The sequence below is a fragment of the Sabethes cyaneus genome, chromosome 3, assembly GCF_943734655.1.
Source record: "Sabethes cyaneus chromosome 3, idSabCyanKW18_F2, whole genome shotgun sequence".
NCBI lineage: Eukaryota > Metazoa > Arthropoda > Insecta > Diptera > Culicidae > Sabethes > Sabethes cyaneus.
Window position 1 is genome coordinate 237,139,703 of NC_071355.1, and position 19,761 is coordinate 237,159,463.

Genomic DNA, 19,761 nt, shown 5'->3' on the forward strand with positions numbered 1-19,761 from the left:
TTTTGCAGACTGGCCCTTTTGAGTAGTTGGTGCCAATATATCTTAAAATGTATTCATTCTTAATAGTAAGCTATCAAATTAACTTTAAGGTCGGTGCTATATATTGCATGTCCAACCATTGGACAATAAGTGTCCAACTATAGGACAATACGGTTTCAGAAGTGTTCAACGATTGGGCATTCAAGCGTTGTCAGAAAATCGCATATTTTTCCACGAAAAGCTTATTTATTTTGTGAAAATGGCTATGTAATGTGAAAATATTTTGTATCTGATTCAGATTCTCATGTTACTGTCTATTTGTAATTATTTGTTTAGAAAATATCGTTAAAACTAAAAACACAGTGGCTTAGCTGTGCGATCATTGGCAAATTACCCTAAATAAAAAAAATTCGCTATGTTCAAACAATTTTTTTTTCAATTTCGGGCAGCTTCGCACAAACCAGACCACCATTAGGTGAAAGTACTATATTTTATCTATAAACAAATATTTCCATCAGGAGGAGCACTCCAAAGGAATCTCAGGAATGTGTTATTTTTTGATAAATTTTTTTTATAACTCATTAAATATGCATCATCGTGAAAAACAGTCTTCAGAGAAAAAATGTATTTTAGCATACTGAATAATTTTGTAGAACAATTGAAAATAATAAAAAAATTGTGTGCAAAGTTATTGAGCATAATTGATTTTTAAGTGCTCCTTTTTGGCACATCATTATATTTCGCAACCGGTAAGAAATAAATAGTTACTATATTCAGCAAAATTGCTTATTTTAGTATGCTCTGCAACTTTTTGAAGAATTTTTTTTTTGAAATTTAGGCCATTGCAAATAATTTTAAAAGTTTTTGTCACCTCCCCCCCTTGGAAATTAGCTTGAAAAATCGGGGGGCAAAAAAATAATTTGTAGGATATAAGATAATTTTTTTTCATAAAATCAATTATCTGTGGGTTCTACAGCCTGAAAAACTCGAAAAATGTGTGTACGAGTTGAGTTAAAGCTTCTAGCACGAAACAGAAATGGATATTCGAACAACGGAATTTCCGAAAATAGGCCGAAAAATTTTTCTTTCGTTTTTGTCTTTTTTCGTAGATTTTAGCATGGAAAATAATAACGTATATATTAAAAGCAAGAATAGATTTGGTTTTCACGTTTAAACTTTAAGAAAAAATGCCTAGAATCAATTTTTTTTGCTCGATTAAAAAATCTCTGTTTTTTTCGCCCCCCCTCTGCAGTGGCCTAATGCCGGAGGGACAAAAACTTTATAAAATATTTGTAATGGCCTTATTTAAAAAAACAAAAGTTCATATCACCCTAATAGGTGAATTCACGGTTACCCTGATAGTGCAGAAAGATGCGCTATGTTTTATTATTAAACTTCTCCAAAGACACTATCTAATCTAATCTAATCTCACACTGACGCAGCCAATTCTTGAAGGTTTCCTGGAAAATGACGATTACTTGAATCAATCATTTTTCTTTACAACAGCCAGGTCAACTGCGCAGCATGTACAGCAGAGAGAACTCCAAAGAATCAAAAAATACCTATAATTCCATTAAACTCCTTGAAATCAAGGGGAAGGAAGAAAGCGTAGACCTCCCGTACCAAACGCTTCCCATATACATAGATGATTTATTTACAGTCGTTGAGAGTATCTTTGCAATACTCCGGACCCCCAGGGATGAATTAATGGAATTTAGACTAGAAGCCAGGCTGCATTTGGCCAAGGATATAGCGCCTTACTTCACTCTCTGAAAATAGATTAGTTTGCCAAAAATATTAGTTTAAATCATATAATACTTGAAAATAAAGTCGTGTGGTTTAATGGTTGCCAAAAACTACATTTGTAAGGTTAGGATCTGAAAACCGCACGATCCCGCACCTCCTAGCTTGGCTACTCATTTATACAAATTGAAGAATTTCCAGGTATGGCCACGTGGAGGCGGCAAGTAGGGGCTTGGGATGGCTAGAACTATGTTGGGCGCTTCTTCCTACTTGCCTTCCCCATTTCATACCATTAAACTTCTCCAAAGACACTATGTCTAAAAAATAACTCATTTTTGCGTTAAAGCAAACTATTGTAATTTTGGTGGTTTCATTAGAGTGATACAAATTTTCGTTTATTTAAATGCGTTCAAAAAGGTATGGTGTATAACACATTTTTCAATTATTTTTTTATGAGATTCCTTCAGAGTACTCCTAACGGAAATATTTTTTTTATAGATAAAATATAGTACTTTCACCTAAAGTATGGTTTGTGCGAAGCTGCCCGAAATTGTCAAAAAAAATTTGAATATTGCAAATATTTTTTTAAATTTATTTTATATCACTTAGGCTTATACAAATTTGAAAAAAAGTTTATGTCGCCCCCCCTTCAAAAATTATCGAAATTTAAAGCGGCAAAAAAATAAAGTGCAATATTATTAAGTTGCATTCTTTAGTGATGAGAAGATTTTTTTACAGCTCAACGAGTTTACATCTCTAAATTACCCAATATGTGCAAAGTTAAAGTAAATATCCGGTTAGTCTCGAACAACTTTCCTTCACCAACTAAGCTTTCTGATTACTGCTACAGGTCACAAGCGACCATTGTGCCTAACCTTTAAATCCCGACGCCGAAAATTGGGGTGCTTGAAATTTGACTTTTGGCTCCATTTACTTCCAATTTTATTCCATTTTAATTCAACTTGTTTTAAAAGAACCGAATTAGATTGAGGCATCAATAAACTAAACAATATATTAGTGAAATTTGGTACCGCTTTTGACGGAGATATTCCGAATTGCTGTGGAATTAAATTTTGCTGTCTAAGGTAGTAGATAAGATTAAAATAAAAATACAACAAATTGCACACTCCGGAACATCAGCTTTCGGTGCTTTCGGGGTTCCAAATTGATCGTTTTATTTCGTATTGTCCAAGTACCTACCCCAATTTTGGATGTAAGGGACGAAAAACTTAAAGATACAATGTTTTACCATGCATTGGGCGCATGCAGAAAGGATGTCACTGAACTGTTCGAAAATTTTCTGACTATTGTCATGTCGTGATTATCATTGGGATCAACGGTGGCCCCGACCATTACATCAAATCAAGTCATGTTAAGTTATATTGCTTTTTAATTGAGCTTTATCTGCTTCTGCTTTAAAAATGGAGTTTTAGTATGGAAATGTATGAAAGTGGAATTAAATTGGAATAACACTTTCATTGCTAGGCAGTCGAAACAGTCTGATCTTATAACAGGACATTGTCGAAACCGCTATCATCTGAAGCTTATGGGGAAACTGCAAGGTGATATATGTCGATTCTGTGGCACAGAAAAAATAGACTCGGAACATCTGTTATGCCGATGTCTGGCATTTTTCAATTAAAGATCAAGGTTCTTCGACGGAGGGCTGCTAGAAGCCCTGATATTTGGAAAACAACTCCCAGCGCAGTACTGCACCTCATCCGAAGTGCAGCACCGGACTGGACAAATGCTATTAGTCAAACAATGACAATCGCTTCTGATAGTGGTGCGTTAGCATCCTTAATATATCAAAGATAAACACGTTGTTGTTGAGAACCAGCATCAACTGAGGAATGGGCTGATTATCGTATGACTAAAAGGTTGACCAAGAAACAAGCGGTTTCAAACGTGAATCGTGTGAGAGATTTTTTTCTTAAAAAATGTCGGTAGCATAGCACGTGCGTTCCAAGTAAAAAAGTTGTAGGGACCTTAGTTGCCATTTTTACGAGAAGATTAGATTCCGATACTATTTCGTGGTTACCGAGTTCTAAACTAGTAAGTGACACAGGTTTGGACTATTATTCAAATCCGAGTGACATACAAGTAAAAAGCTAAATTCAAATGAAGGTTAACGGGAAATTAGCAGTCATCAACTTTTCGTCGGAAAGCCCAATTTTGGAAGCAGTTTTTGAGCCCAAAAGCGGAGTTTTGTTCGTAAAATTGTAAATACTGCATTCTTCTTGCGAATTTGAACACTTCAGATATATTTTCATGAACAGTTTAGTCCTTTGTTTAGTTATTGAAGGTTTGATGTTATTAGTTTGTGGTTATAGCTTTAATTAGATCGTCTTTTCTTTTTAATTGTGCAAATAATTTATTAAACTGCATCATAGTAAGGGGCCATCCAGATATTACGTGGGCAGTTTAGATTAGAGGGGGGTGGGGGGTATGAAAAAGTCCACGCTTGTCCACGGAAGAGGGGTCCGAAAAAAATGTCCACGTGGACAAGTTTTTTTTTCATAAACAAAAAAATAGAAATTAGAAATTTTCTTGTAGGAAAGATTAAGCCTGCGTTAGTACATAGGAATGTTGATTGCCAATTGTTGATTGAAACGTCACAACATTAAATCCACGAATATAACCTGCCTACCAGTCATGTGACTCATTCATCACTTCGCGCTTGCACCGAATGTATATTGCATTTTGTCTCTATATCAAATGTAGCTCACCACAAAAGGATTCGCCCTCAGAAAATTTTACGAACCACGTCGGAATGGTCTTGTGTTGTGTTGAAGTCAACTGCCAAGTTGAGGCACCCTGGTTGGACGTGACTCTTGACTCTTGACGGACTCTTGACGGAGAATCGTCAAACGAAAGACACGCTTAAACGGATATTTTTGAAGTCGATAATATTTCGCAGTAGACAAGATCGCTATGGACAGAAGAGATAGACTGAATTAGAACGTCCTTTTTACGTAAGCTTTATCCTTATTTTTTTAGTAATTACTGAATAAATCAAGTTGAAAAGGAAATTTGGCGTCATGCATTTATGTTTGTTGAATTTTAGATAAGAAAAAAATGTCCACGTGGACAAACAGGGGAGGGGGGTGCGGGTTGAGCCAATGTCCACGGTTGTCCACGGTGGGAGAACGGGGGGGTTTGAAAATTGGTATTTTTCTGTCCACGTGGTATCTGGATGGCCCCTAAGCATAATTTCAGTTTGTTTCACTAAAATTTTTGCATCCAAAAATGATTGTAAATCAGTTCGAAAACAGTACCTTAATGTCAGCCTAATCGTCATAAAACGATCCCACTTGTGTGTTTATTACAATCACCCATTTAACTACACATATTTAGTGCGCACAGGTCATCTGAATCTTTGCTTTGGCCCGGCTCCAATAAATCCGCTTTAAGCGCCAAGTGCTTTGAAGTGGTGCACTGTGTTGCGCTGTGCTGCGTGCGGAAGCAAGCGGCACACAAGGTGGTACGTAGAGTCGGAAAAATTTCATCCGATCGTCGATTCGATGCTGATCTTTTGCTGAGTTGAGTACATATTTTCCTCTGTGTTTGTAGATTTAAGAGTCGGTATGCAAACATCAGCATTCCGAAATCGTCATTCAGCGTCGTCGCGTTTTTAGTTTGCTATCCAAAAACGGCTGGCTGGCTGACTGGCTGGCAGGGTTTAAGCAGGCGAGCGAGGGTAAGTTCACGGTAGGGGGGCACGTTGCTGAGCTCTTTTTTCGCCGCTGGCAGTAATTATATTTTAAACGAAATTTAGCTGTCTCAAAGTGAGGGCACTTACTGGTCGCGAACGGTCGTATTTTATCGCTAGTTCCGTGGTGGTGGAAAATTTCCGGAAAAAAGGGAATCCGCGCGGTGCGCGTTCGCCTGCGAGGTTCACGTGTGAGACGAGATCCGAAATCCGGCATGATTCAGGCCAACCGAGTGTGTTCGGCGATGAGCTCTAAAGTTGTTCGAATAATTTGTTGCTGATGCGTTCGGTTACGGACGACGACAGCGGCAGGAAGAAGCTCACTCGATAGTCGATTTCAAAGAGACAGAGAGAGAGGGAGAGGGTCTGGCTGGCACAACAACCCGGCACTGTCGTGAAAGAGGAGAAAAAACGCGCTCGCATCGTTTGGAGTTGAATGCCGCAACGGGTTGTTCCATCTACCGTCACATGCAGCAGGAAAACGGCTTAAAAATAAATCTCTTATTCGGGTGAACGAATACTTGTGGAAATATTTTTCGCATCACTCAATCGACGGCAATAAAAATACGATTAGCAGGTTCCTAACCAGAAGCCCCTGCGGATCCAGTGCGGCGAAAATGGTTCCCATGAATCAAAATTATGTAGTCCTGATTTGGTATACGATCATGGTGCTAGTGTTGATTTATTTGTTTGTATTCTCGCAGTGACGACTGCAATTTGTTAGGATTCGGAAATGGCCCCGCAAAGCCACGGTTCCGACGCGTAGGATGGTAGAGGAAAAGCTAGACTTTTTTTTGCACAATTTTTGTAGCAGGTTAAGGTTGATTTTTTGCCATGAACTTTCACTTATACTTACACATTCACACCAGCACTCACATGACACAATTTGTACAAGCATAATTTTAGCAGGTAAATTTGTAGTTTGTAATTTGAAGAAAGCGGTTTTGATGTGATTTAGAGATTATTACAAACGACTTCACCTCCCGAAAGGGCCTTCTGCCAGCAGCGGTCTAGAGTAGTTGCAACATTCCTGTCGGGATTAAGGGAGAAAGACACTAAACTCACAATTTTAGACATATTTAGTCAATACACAGCATTCATCGCAAGCTTCGAGTCTTCGATGCGAAGGGAAGAACGTCGACACCGGATTAATAGACAACTAGCGTATGGCAATTAGCTTGAAATTAGAAATTACATATCACATCGTCACATTAGTCTTTACCTTGACGAAAGATGCAATTATACAATGTTGGAAATACATTGCACCATCATCGTCTTCGTCGTCGCGATTTGCTCCATTCCCCAGGATAATGGTGGAAAACTCGTGGCCACTAGGAAAAACGCACAGCCACAACGAATGCAATAGTCACATAATTAATAATTTTAATCTGCATATATAAATAAACCATGCACCGAAGCGTCGTCGTCGTCGTCGTCGTATGGAAGCTAAGCTAATGTGGCCAGGGCACAACACATAAACAAGCACCGGCAAACACGCCACCAGCGCATCATCATCTTCATCCTGTCCAACCGGAGAAGTCAACCGCGGTTTGCCATTTCGTCGGCATTAGACTTGTTGGTGGTCTCCCTCTGGAGAATAATTGCCAACCGGTGCGGACTAAGACTTGCGGCTCGACAGTTGCTCGGAAGTCGTCTAGTTGTGCACACCGTCGTCGTCGTCATCGGCGGCGTCGTCGTCTTCTAAAGCGTCCTGCATGTATCGCTCCCGCTAGTCAAGGAAAAAAATCTCTCCGAATCGGGGCCTAGTAGGCGGTGCAGCACAGCGGAAATGACACTGAAACCGAAAGTGTAAGTGCCTTCTGTCAGTGTTTGCGTTTGGGTGAAATTTTGAAAAATAATTCAGAAAAAAACACGCTGACAAAAATTCGGTAGTTCAGTTTTCACGAACATGGTCAAGGATTTCGGTGCTTAATCGAGCGCGTTTTTCGGCGGTGAAAATAAGTGCAATATTATATATAGGCGTAGAGTATCGTCATTTCCGTTTGTTTTCAAAGTGAATCGTTCGGCGATTTGTCATGTGAGCAGAATTTCCGCAGTCCCACATGATGGTGCACGGCGTTTACGGGCGAAGAAAAACAGCTCTGAATGCGACTGCGAGGTTATAATTCATTGCCAATAGGGTTAGTAAATTAATCACTTTCTACACTTTACAGACGATCTGTTGTATTTCTTTTCACAATTAACCTTGCGCCTCCATCGAGCGACTCTAGTGGCGACGCTTGGTAGTTAGTTTAATTGCTCTCGAATGGTTGAAGAATTTACGTTGAAAATTTAATGTACAATTATAGAGAACATAAAATAGTACAAAAAGTCTACTAATGTACCAAAGTAATAGGATGAATTAACCGTAGAAAATAATCTATCAACAAACGATCTTTTATAGCCTCGTATAAACACTCTTATAAACAAGAACATAATTATATAACTTGGCGAAACTAATGCCGATAGCGCTGCTTGCCAATAATTTACTTTCTTTTTTTTCTGCCAAAAGATGATTAACCAAAAACTGGGAATATAACTTTTCACCGTGAACCGTTGTACGTAATTATTTTTGTGCTACCTTTATGAGTTTTATTTTTGTTTTATTAAAATACAATCACATGTTTCTCAGTTACCGAACAGCAAGCTGTAACTAGCTGATGTTAAATAAGGAAATTTTTGCCTGCAACTAATTTATAGATCTTTATTTTTGGCCTATTCTTTATGGTATGTAAGTGATGCAATCTATTCAGGAAAAATGTTATAAGGCAAAAGTTTTTCATAAAAATTTTTACAGTGGTGGAAAAATTTACAGAAAAGTTGGAAAACTATAGAACATAGCATTTTTTTTATTATTCTTGATTTATGAACGAAAAATTAACTATCAGTCATTTGCCGTCGTTAGTCATTAGTTTTAGGAACGAAAAAAGTTTAACAATTGGCGAACAAGCAAAAAGAAGTTCAAAATTTTTCTTTAAAGTTTTTGTTAAACGCTGAGGAAATTTGCTTGAATTTTTATAAAAAAAATGTATATCTGTCGGAGTTTTCTAGAGAAGCGGGAGACCTCAAATTTTTTAAAAATTGCTTCGTTTATGAATTCGTAAACTACGAATGTGCATAAAATTTCATGAAATTTGAAATTCAAGATAGTCGGGCGGTTGTGAATATGCTTTTGTGTCAGCAGTTTTAAATCGTAGTATTTTGCTGGTTTGGGATTATATAATTCACTGAAGTTTTTGGAGCATCTGAGTAGAATACGAAACCTGGAAATAAATAAAAAGATTCTTTTTATTTAATTTCCAGATTATATAATTCATCAAGCAGTGGAAGGTTTGTCCACATCGGCCAAATCAACGAGTGTCTTTCATGGAAGTCGGTTGCCTAGAAACTTTGCATTTCTGAGTATGTTCCATGATCGAAGGGGATGCCAAAAGCTATCTCGCGCAGCCATGTTTTTCAAGATAATTGCCAAATAGTCCTGTCTCAGGAATCTCGGAATGTCTATCGGTATTCAATGACTGCTCGCGCGTTATATAAGTCAAACACGCGCTTGGATTATTCCATGGGAACGGAACGTTCCCCCGATCATCCGTGTTGAGAATTGCGTTGACAAACTAACAGTGCCTTGTAAGCACCTGACTTGAAGTACCTGAAGTGCCTGACAGTTTCCTCGTATCGTCGGTAAATGAGTAGGATTAAACTTCTCATTCGTTTTTTAGGCGGCGGAAGAAATACAATGTGCTTAAAAAACCAGTGCTGGTGGAGTTTGAAATACATAAGTCGCATGCTTAATAAGAGGATTGTGCTATATAGGGTAACTCATCTATTTTGGACAGTGCGTTACGTGTTCTCTATTTTGGACATTTACGGCAAAATCAAATGGCAATATCCAAAATAAAATACGCGTAACGCATTATCCGAGATAGTTGTGGTGTTTGAGTTTTGGCCAGGGTTTGTATATAAGCAATCTTAATGCTTATAAAACGTATATTAACAGTGTTGATGCATAGAAGCATTAACGTAAATCAGCCTTAAAGAAAGCAATATATGCGATAACGTAACAATATAATGCATTTAGTCAATTGCATTAAAACGAGCCGTAAATGTTGATAAACTTGTACTTGACTTGAAGTCATTGACTTCTTATTTTGCTATTCTACGGCCACTATTCGCGCCCTCTTCCACCTAACGGATGCCGTTTTTTCTACTCTATTGGTAATGCAGGACAAGTAGCTATGATATGAGATGGAATATCAACAAGATTTAAATACGACTAATTTCAACTCACTCAATCACGTCCGCTATGGTTTAGATAGCAAAGGTGCAAGGAAACGAATGAGGTTGCTTGACTAACACCCGGTTAGAGCTCTGTCTAGGTGGTAACATTATTCAACCTAAAAATAAAAAATAAGAAAACTTATCCAATTTAATTCTGCTATGTGTATTTTATTCAATGACAGATACGTATTTCGCCTACGACTTGCAGGCTTCCTCAGTGTCTGTTTTCGAAGTTCGTCATTCTACTAAGACGCTCCAAAAACTTCAGTCAACATTATTCAGCATTTCAAAAAATGGTTCTGTTTATCCTGAAAAAAGTCGCTTGCTTTTTTAGTTTTTTAAATCGCCGACCGAATCTATTTTTATTTTCCATAACAAGCAAACGATATGCCGTCGATACGTCTATAATGTAGACAAAATTATTGAAACGTAAATTAAGCCTCAAACAAACACTAATAATGTTTATTGAATGCTTGTGGCGTAGCATTTTAATAACCTGCTATTTCGCCTTTTTAGCATTATGTGAGTTCTACAGAAGTATATAAAGAAAAATAAGCTTTTAATCATAGTTCTGTATGCTTATACAATGTTGTCAAAGAACTAGTGTTTAGTGCTTACTGGTTACTTGGGTCAGGGGCTTGGTTTTGGTTACAGACCGAACCAAATTCTTATATAGCAGATTTATTTCTTGAGGAGACGTAACCAATTAAAATTTTAAAAAATTACCATTTCTTCATATTTAGATTCTATAGAATTTTCCGCTTATTTTGATAATAATTTTGTATTGATTCGGCCACGGGAAGTGGATGAAAAACAATCATACACCTAAGCAATGTTGGGCACAATTTCGCTAATCCGCTCAATCACTAGTTAGCGACGCTAAATTCTGGTTAGCGAGTTAGTGTTTTCGCTAAATTTGGAGTAAGTTAGCGAAACCGTTAGCTTCGCTAAAATCATTGAAATCCCTAATCCCTTGAAATCGCTAACCGCTAAATCACTAAAGTTGCATGAAATCATTCAAACTTTACCTCGCCGTTTTTATATTGCATTTATCAGAAATAATGTCACAAATTAACAAGTTTGAATGCGGTTGAATCACCAAAATAATAGAATGACAGAGGGAGTATCACGATATACCGATAGTTCTACTCATCTTTTCCGGACAAGTCGAATTCAAACGCGGCCTAATTAAATTGAAATTTGATTTTCGGCAATAATAACATAAGAAACAGACACTGATAAAGTATGCAATATGGAACTGAAACACGAATATTTCTGGATAATAGATATCAAGTTTCTTTCTTTAAGGATAGCAATACAAGATGTGGTGATGCATTCCAAAATTAAACAAAATGCAGACGGCAATGAAAAGAACTACAAGAGGTTTTCTTCAATGCTACTTCTATTAAGTCTTCTACAACAAATGCTACTACGCCCTGCCGGCCAGTCGGCCTTACGGCAGTTAGCCGAAATCTTAGTCATGGCCGATGAAACGATGAAAAAGGTGTTATTGTTTGCAGCTGGGGGAGGCTGAAAGGTTTTGCGGTATTCAGTACAATGATTATCTTTAGCCGGTACATCTCCTTCATTGATCTTTCTTTTGGCATATTGGGCCTAGGTCAGAGCGGCCAAAAGACTGCGTTCTCCAGGCGGTAACTTCCAGCAAGCACTTCATATTGCATATATTCCGTTCACCACAAGCCCCGAAGGAAAGAACAGCAACTTGGACATTCGCTTCTCGCTGATCGTCAGTTACAGAAGGACCTTCTTTGGGAACTTTGTGTGTGAGATATATTTGACGCCATCGCTTACCTTCTTGGTTGTAATGTACCCAGTGCTTTGCCAGTCGTTGTCCTCTATCAAGTAGGTTTAGTCATCCTTCGCCGGAAAGATGTTTTTCACCAGCGCCTTCAGCCAGCCTTGACTGCACATAAAAATGTCCATTTTGGCAGTACGAACAAGTACGAACGAACGTAGTACGAACAAAGCATCAAGTGTAGTTGCTTGTCTGTTTTCGTCAACAACAAAATCCATTGATCAAATTATTTATGCACAAAATCAATTCCTACGATTGACGGTACATAGGTGGGTTCATCACCAGTTGGTTGGGTAAACGCATGAAAAATCGCTAAAATCAGTTAATTTGTTATGCATATAGGGTATTTTCAGCCTATTAAGCGATGGTATCTATTTTTTCGGTCTATGGCCTAGTTCTAGTGGAAGAACAGGTGGTTTTGACGCTCTTTGAATAAAAAATATAAGATTATTTACCGTCTTGAGAAAATAGTTATAGCGTATTAAAATTGTATGTCGGCAAAGTATTTTTATTGACGAAAGAAAAGGCAAATAGGCTGAATTTAGAAACCTGCTGAAAATATCCTCCCGCACCCTATTAGGTCCAACAATTATAAATTGCCAACAGTCATTTGCGCTAAATATAGTATATGCTCAAACAAAAATGTAGTATTTTTTAGGTAATTTAGATTTAGCGATTAGCGATTAGCGAAATTTTCGCTAATCTGAGTTTATCGATTAGCGTTTAGCGATTAGCGAGCTAACTTCTTCGGTTAGCGGATTAGCGATTAGCGACGCTAAATTTCCAGTTAGCGGTGCCCACCACTGCACCAAAGTATTCCATTGTGCTGCAAAACAAACCCGACACAATAAAGCGGCTAACGCTGCCCATGGTTTCACAGTTGACGTAACGACCGAAATGTTTAAGGCCATATAATCTTTACTATTTTTCAATCAAATAATCTGTCAATTTAGTAGAGATTATTAGTGATAAAAGGGCTGATGGGGTTTTGTGACTCATTTTTCGTTTTTTGTATTCAAAAAATGCATGCGCCAGTTTATGCGGATAAGACTGTTTGTTGAACGTTTATTCTTATACTGCCCATGGATGCATAGTCGACGTAACGATCAGCACCGATTGTTGAGAAAACGCATTTTTATCGTGAAAAACGTTTAAAGCCATATAATCTTTGCTATAAACTTTTTCAATCGAATAATCTGTTAAATTATTAGAGTTTATTAATCAAAACAGGACTGATGGGGTTTTATGATTCATTCCTCATTTATTGTGTTTAAAAAATGCGAAACGCCAGTTTATGCGAATAAACAGACTGTTTTTTTGAACGATTATTCACATAACTTGGCGTAAAGCTACAAAAACAAACAGGTTACTATGCTGATTGATTATGCGGGGAATTACGTCAACCATTAGCATTTCGTGAAACCAATTGCAGAGTAGCTCAATTTTCCTAAATTTCTCAAATATTTTCGGACAAACTATTGTTCTTTTTATGTTGGGCGCATATATTACATAGTTAAGAATGCGTAGGACCGAAAAAAGTAACGGGTGGCAACTAAAATTTTGGAATTTTTTCGTGGCCCTTATGCTCAACAACAAACGAGCTCAGAGAGAAATGAGAGTATGTATGTGTTAGCTCTCTCTCCTCTTTTTGGTAATATTTTTTGTTTTGTTTATGCTTGCCCAGTTTTGCTAAAAATGGCCTCGGAACAAGAATAATTTCGGGAGTGCGTTGTACTCCTCTTCGAACTGCAACAGAAATCTCAGCAAAAAGTATGCGGTACAACATTTAAAAAGCAAATATGTTGCGGCTTCGACAGTTTACCATATCCTAAGATGCCCAACAACTATTCGCAAGCAAGGTAGTGGAAGACCAGCCAAAATTATGGTCGCAGAAGAACATCGTTCTCTTTCTCGTTTCTTCAACAACAAGCCCTCTGGTTTGGCTATCAATTAAGATGCACCAGACGAATGTTTGAAGAAAATTTTGATCCCGTTTCTACAAAAACATCATGCAGATGGACAATACGTGTTAATACGACCAAACTGAGAGAAGCTGAGAAGCTGATCGTTCTGTCTCTGTATGGTTATAATGAGCCTGCTTGGCCGCACTTAGCAATAACGCGCCTAATATAAGCTTACATTCAAGCGTTATGAACAAGGTTTCTCGTACATCCGAGGTACGGTAATGTATTTGAGGATGATTCAATTATGACGTCCATCAATTTTCGGCATTTCTCAACCTCCCTTCCCCATCTGTCTATTTCGGTCACAAACACTCAATCTGCCCCCTCGTTTGAAAGTTACACAAATTCGAGAAAACAAACACAAGCGCGGATTTTGCTGCTACTTCTAAATGTATCACGGGACTTTATGATCATTTTTCAAGTGCTAAATTCATAGATCCATAAATTAGAAAAAAACGCATTTTAACTAGCAATAGCTCCTAGGCTAGATTTGGGTAGCATTTCAAATTTTTTTCTCGAGGGATGTTTTCCTTAGCCCGCTCACCTCCCCTCTGTCACAGCTTGTCATAAAATTATTACCACCATCTCCACCCTAATTGGTGAACGTCATTATTGAATGATCCCTGAATGCAAAAACTAGCCGAGTACCCGATTTCACTCGGGCCCCTTCATTTTTACCTGTTATCGTAACGGAAATTTCAACAAAGCAAGAAACAAAACCTTTTTTCTCATTTGAATGTCTCTCCCGCCCTTCTTAGCTCCTTACTTTTTGTATCCCCCTGCCACGGGAACTGGATCTGTTTTTGTCAGATATTCCTATAAAGAAAGCGACCTTATTCTTTATTTGAACTTGATTAGACGTTTTCTACAATAAACGTAGGTATGTGTTTTTAATTTAACTCGGATCGCTACTATATAGAAGCATTCCATAGACAAACATTTTATCTTCAAACTTCGCCGTATCCTGTCATTTATTGTGCATAATGAGCACTGACAGTAGCTCAAACATCCCCCTTCCTTGACTAAGGAGGGGTTCAAACTTCTATCAGAGCGTGGTGCTTACCCGGGAAATACACATTTTGTGTTTTAGTTGCCTGGATAATTCTCATGGATAGTTGATATTTGTGACGGGGGAGGGGTCTCGAACCACCATAGAAAAAAATCCTCTCTCCAGAAACCCCCACATGCCAAATTTGGTACCATGTGCTTGATTAGTTATAGAGTTATGTAGCAATTTGTTTTATTCGTATGAAAGCCCCCGGCATATATTACATAGTTAAGAATGCGTAGGACCGAAAAAAGTAACGGGTGGCAACTAAAATTTTGGAATTTTTTCGTGGCCCTTATGCTCAACAACAAACGAGCTCAGAGAGAAATGAGAGTATGTATGTGTTAGCTCTCTCTCCTCTTTTTGTTAATGTTTTTTGTTTTGCTTATGCTTGCCCAGTTTTGCTAAAAATGGCGTCGGAACAAGAATAATTTCGGGAGCGCGTTGTACACTTCTTCGAACTGCAACAGAAATCTCAGCAAAAAGTATACGGTACAACATTTAAAAAGCAAATATGTTGCGGCTTCGACAGTTTACCATATCCTAAGATACCCAACAACTATTCGCAAGCAAGGTAGTGGAAGACCAGCCAAAATATGGACGCAGAAGGACATCGTTCTCTTTCTCTTTTCTTCAACAGCAAGCCCTCTGGTTTGGCTATCAATTAAGATGCACCAGACGAATGTTTGAAGAAAATTTTGATCCCGTTTCTTCAAAAACATCATGCAGATGGACAATACGTGTTTTGGCCGGATAGAGCATCAGCGCAGTACGCCAAAAAAAACACAATCGTTCCTGAATACCCATTCGATCCGATTTTTACCCAAAAACCACGACCCGTACAATCTTTCGCAGAGCGACCGATCGAAGATTTCTTCGGGATTTTGATTTCCTAGGTATACAAAAATAACTGGAGAGCCATCAATTGCAAACAGTTGATTGGTAGAATCAAGAGGTGCATTCGCAAAGTTGACATGACGGCCGTACAACGCTCCTGTTTCGACATCAAACGAAAGCTTCGCCGAACAGCCGACTACGGACCGTTTTCAAATGTACACTAATATTTTTTCAACAATGGATAATGTATCTTTAATTTCCCTAAAGCAGATCTTCTTCGTGTATCTTTGTATTTTTTTGAAAGCTTGAGATCACTTTCTGTTTAAACTATTTTATGTTCGGAGAAGCAGTAGAACTATCCATGGAATTGTATCGATCATTTCCGATAAAAGAGGGAAGTACAAAACGAAGCATTTTCCGGAAATATTATGGTTAATAACCAGCGGCATTGGGTTTTCCGCGTCGAAATCTGTCCCTCAGTGTATTCCGGGGCTCTTGTCTTCTATCGACACTTTATTCCGATTCTTTTCAATGTTTTGCAGATGTACTGGTGCGAACGGTTGTATTTTATTGCGGCATCCTGTTAGCTTACGGAATCCTCGTTGTTGTAGGTACACGAAAGAGAACGAAGCCGTTCTGCGTTCATAATTTAGGCTGGTCTTCCACTACCTTACTTGCGGGTAGTTGTTGGGAATCTTAGGATATGGTAAATAGTCGAAGCCGCAACATTTTCGTTTTTGAAATGTACTTTTTGCCGAGGTCTTTGTATAATTCGTGGAATCGTACAACGCGCTCGCGAAATGCTTCTTGTTTTGACGATATTTTGAGCAAAATTTATCAAGCATGAAAAAAACAAAAAATACTGGTACAAAAAGGAGAGAAAGAGTTAACACATACACACTCTCATTTCTCTTTGAGCTCGTTTGAATCTCGAAAAAATTCCAAAATTTTAGTTGCAACCCGTTATTTGTGCCTAGTGTCCATTGTGCATAACAGCCACCCAAGCCACTTACTTCCGGCCCTTACTCATCTCATTATTCATTTAATCAAGAATCCATGCACGCTTTCCCCGCTCCTCCTCTTCTTCTTCTTCCTCCTCCTCCTCCTCCTCCTACTTTACCTCCTCCTCCACCTCCTTCGCTTCCTCCTCCTCCTCCTCCTCTTCCTTCTCATCCTCCTCATCCTCCTCCTCCTACTCCTCCTCCTTCTCCTCCTCCTCCTCCTCTTCCTCCTTCTCCTCTTCCTCCTCCTCATCTTCCTCCTCTGCCTCTTCCTCCTCCTCTTCTTCCTCTTCCTCCTCTTCCTCCTCCTCCTCCCCCTCCTCCTCCTCCCCCTCCCCCTCCCCCTCCTCCTCCTCCTCTTCCTCCTCCTCCTCTTCCTCCTTCTCTTCCTCCTCGTCCTCTTCCTCCTCGTCCTCTTCCTCCTCCTCCTCTTCCTCCTCCTCCTTTTCCTCCTCCTCTTCCTCCTCCTCATCCTCCACCTACTCCTCCTCCTCCTTCTCCTCCACTTCCTCCGCTCCCTCCTCCTCCTCTTCCTCCTCCTCCTCCTCCTCATCCTCCTCCTCCTCATCCTCCTCCTCCTCCTCATCCTCCTCCTCCTCATCCTCCTCCTCCTACTCCTCCTCCTCCTTGTTCTCCTCCTCTTCCTCCTCCTCCTCCGCCTCCTCTTCCTCCTCTTCATCCTCCTCCTCTGCCTCTTCCTCCTTCTCCTCCTTCTCCTCTTCTTCCTCTTCCTCCTCCTTCTCCTCTTCTTCCTCTTCCTCATCCTCCTCCTCCTCCTTCTCCCCCCCTCCTCCTCCTCCTCCTCCTCCTCATCCACCTCCTCTTCCTACTCCTCTTCCTCCCCATCCTCCTCTTCCTTCTCCTCCTCCTCCTCCTTCTCCTTCTTCTCCTCCCCCTCCTCCTCCTCCTCCCCCTCCTCCTCCTTCTCCTTCTGCTCCTCCTTCTCCTCCTTCTCCTGCTTCTCCTCCTCCTCTTCTTTCTCCTCCTTCTCGTCCTCCTCCGTATCCAAAAACCACCCACTTTTCGTCTCCAGCCTCTTGTTCATCTCTTTTTGTTCCGAAAATACCCATAATGCAAGAGAAGCAAATCTGATTTCTTTGTTTGGACCTCCCCCCATTCTCAGGGACCCTTCTTATCGTCAGGGAAAGGGGCGTGAGGAGAGTGGGGATGCCCTCATGTCAAGAAACACGAATACCAAGTTTGGTGGAGAATACGTCAAGCATTCCAGAGTCATGGTAACATGATAAGACGATGAACAGAATGCTTACGTACGATACCAGTGTACCGATCTCCGATCTCTGTGAGATCCGACGAGAAATCGGTCAGCTAAAGAATAATAGAGTCGAATAGTAGAGTACGAAAATGATAAGGAACCACTAGCAACGGCACTTCACTGGATAATTTCAAGGATTTGCGATGAAGAGAAACTACGGTCAAACGGGATTGCAACAGTTTTCAACTATGAGTGCAACAAAAAACTTAGCTGCAGCACATTTTAGGACATTACCCCGAAGTTAGTAGGTCTATGAATAATTTCACATGTTGAGAAATAAACGCTTCGATGGGGTAACTTGCAATAATCCCGAAAAAATTCACATATTTCCGACCCCCCGGAGGCATCCCACATTCTCCGGCTGTGCTTTTAGTATTGCTTGATGCAAAAAGAAATGAAAACTTACTTCGAGAAGTTAAGGAAATTTAGCTTTTTAAATCTGCCTGCTGTTGCAAGTTACCCCGTTTAAGTACTTGTTGTACGAGTAATGTGGTAACAAGCAGTATAAGCAAAACTAGTCATCATAAATCTATTATTTTATTTCCTTATTATTCACTTTACTAAAAAAAGAATGTTTGTTTGGCTTCTATTATTTGAAGTGGTTGTGGGCGAAACAAACGACGAAAAATGACAATGAATTTAACACTCTGTTGTAAGACTTGAGTTGGTAAGGTGAGTTTTAATCACCAAAACAGCAGAAAATGAACATAACAGTATCTAGACGTTTTCTGATCTATTATCAATTTTTTGACCTTTTTTGATCTATTATCTATCTATTATGGAAGATGTGGTTTGGCTTATCTATAGAAAAGGGTGATCTGCTCGATTTTTGTAATTACCGTGATATTTCGCCGATCAAAACCACCTACAAGATGCTCTGTGCTCTCCTAGATTTGTTACGTCATGTATCCCCAATAGCAAAATAACTCATAGGGCAATAACAGGCGAGCTTCATGGGGTCCCGTGCTACTACGGATCAAATTTTTACTCTCCGACAAATCCTCCTGAAATGTCCGGAGTACAACGTACCCGCGCGTCATATTGTCGTGGATTTCAGGGCAGCATATGGTACAGTCGAGCGCGAACCCAATACGTCGAAAACCAAATATGTGGTAGGAAGAGGCTCCAGCGAAAACAACGTCCTTCTCCCACGAACGGTGAGTATTGACGGCGATGAACTGGAAGTGGTTGATTAGTTCATATATTGGGAATCCCTGATCACCGCCGGCAATAATAATGATGGAGCAAGTCCTGCCTTCCCTCAAATATCAGAACGTCTCTAGAAGCTTTCGCAAACATTTTGAAAGCAGCATGGTGATGAAAAACCCGTTCTTTTGAACAAATTTATTTCCATTGTGCTTTTCTGCAAGCGAACTTTTATTTACGCAAAAAAGAATGATAACAACAAATTGACTGAATAACAACAAATTGACTGCTTCTAGCCAAAACCTTGACAAATTTACCAAACGATCTCCAATGTGAAATAAATTTAAGCTACTACTAAGTTGTCTAAAAATACTCCTGACTATTTGCTTCTTCAACGGTGGATCTAATATAAAAACTACGCTCGATGCTCAGATTTGCTCCACAAATTTAGATTTTTGTTCGATAAATATAAAAGCACTAACTAGCCCGTGTGCGTCACCCTGCATCTAATCGAGAGCAAATCAGAGGTAACCATCCTGGGTTTCTATGATTCTGATAGTAAAACACTTTTCACGTGATGATTTTGATTCACTGTATATCGTTGATAACCGGAATAAATGATCAAAGCAACCAAATGTATCTCCGACGCCAGGGAATCAAAAATCACGACGCACAAGAGACAAAGATATTGTCCCTAGTTCAAAATGTGGCGACAATGTATGATGAAAGTTCACTATTGCATGGACGTTAGGACAAAGACAAGTTAGGCCATTGCTAATAATTTTTAAAGTTTTTGTCATCCCCCCCCCCCCTTGGAAATTGACTTGAAAAATCAGGGGGCAAAAAAACAATTAGGTAGGATATGAGTTAATTTTGTTTCTAAAATTAATTGTCTGTGGACTCTACAGCCTGAAAAAATCGAAAAATGAGTGTACGACTTGAGTTACCACTTCTAACATGAAAC

General features: G+C 39.3%; 2 protein-coding genes and 1 pseudogene across 8 annotated transcripts in view; 1 reads left to right on the plus strand and 2 right to left on the minus strand.

Moving 5' to 3' along the window:
• The window catches only part of LOC128740935 (cytosolic Fe-S cluster assembly factor NUBP2 homolog), a 36,192-nt pseudogene extending 21,622 nt beyond the window's left edge, over positions 1–14,570 (minus strand).
• Positions 1–19,761, plus strand: part of LOC128744301 (rho guanine nucleotide exchange factor 7) — a 77,057-nt gene that overhangs the window by 19,170 nt on the left and 38,126 nt on the right. The window lies entirely within an intron of this gene.
• LOC128740936 (cilia- and flagella-associated protein 251-like) lies at positions 16,753–17,423 on the minus strand (the record flags this gene model as incomplete). Its single annotated transcript, XM_053836513.1, is given in 2 exon segments — positions 16,753–16,930; positions 17,209–17,423. Coding segments are annotated over 2 exon segments (393 nt in total), but the record flags the coding sequence as incomplete, so codon positions are not given.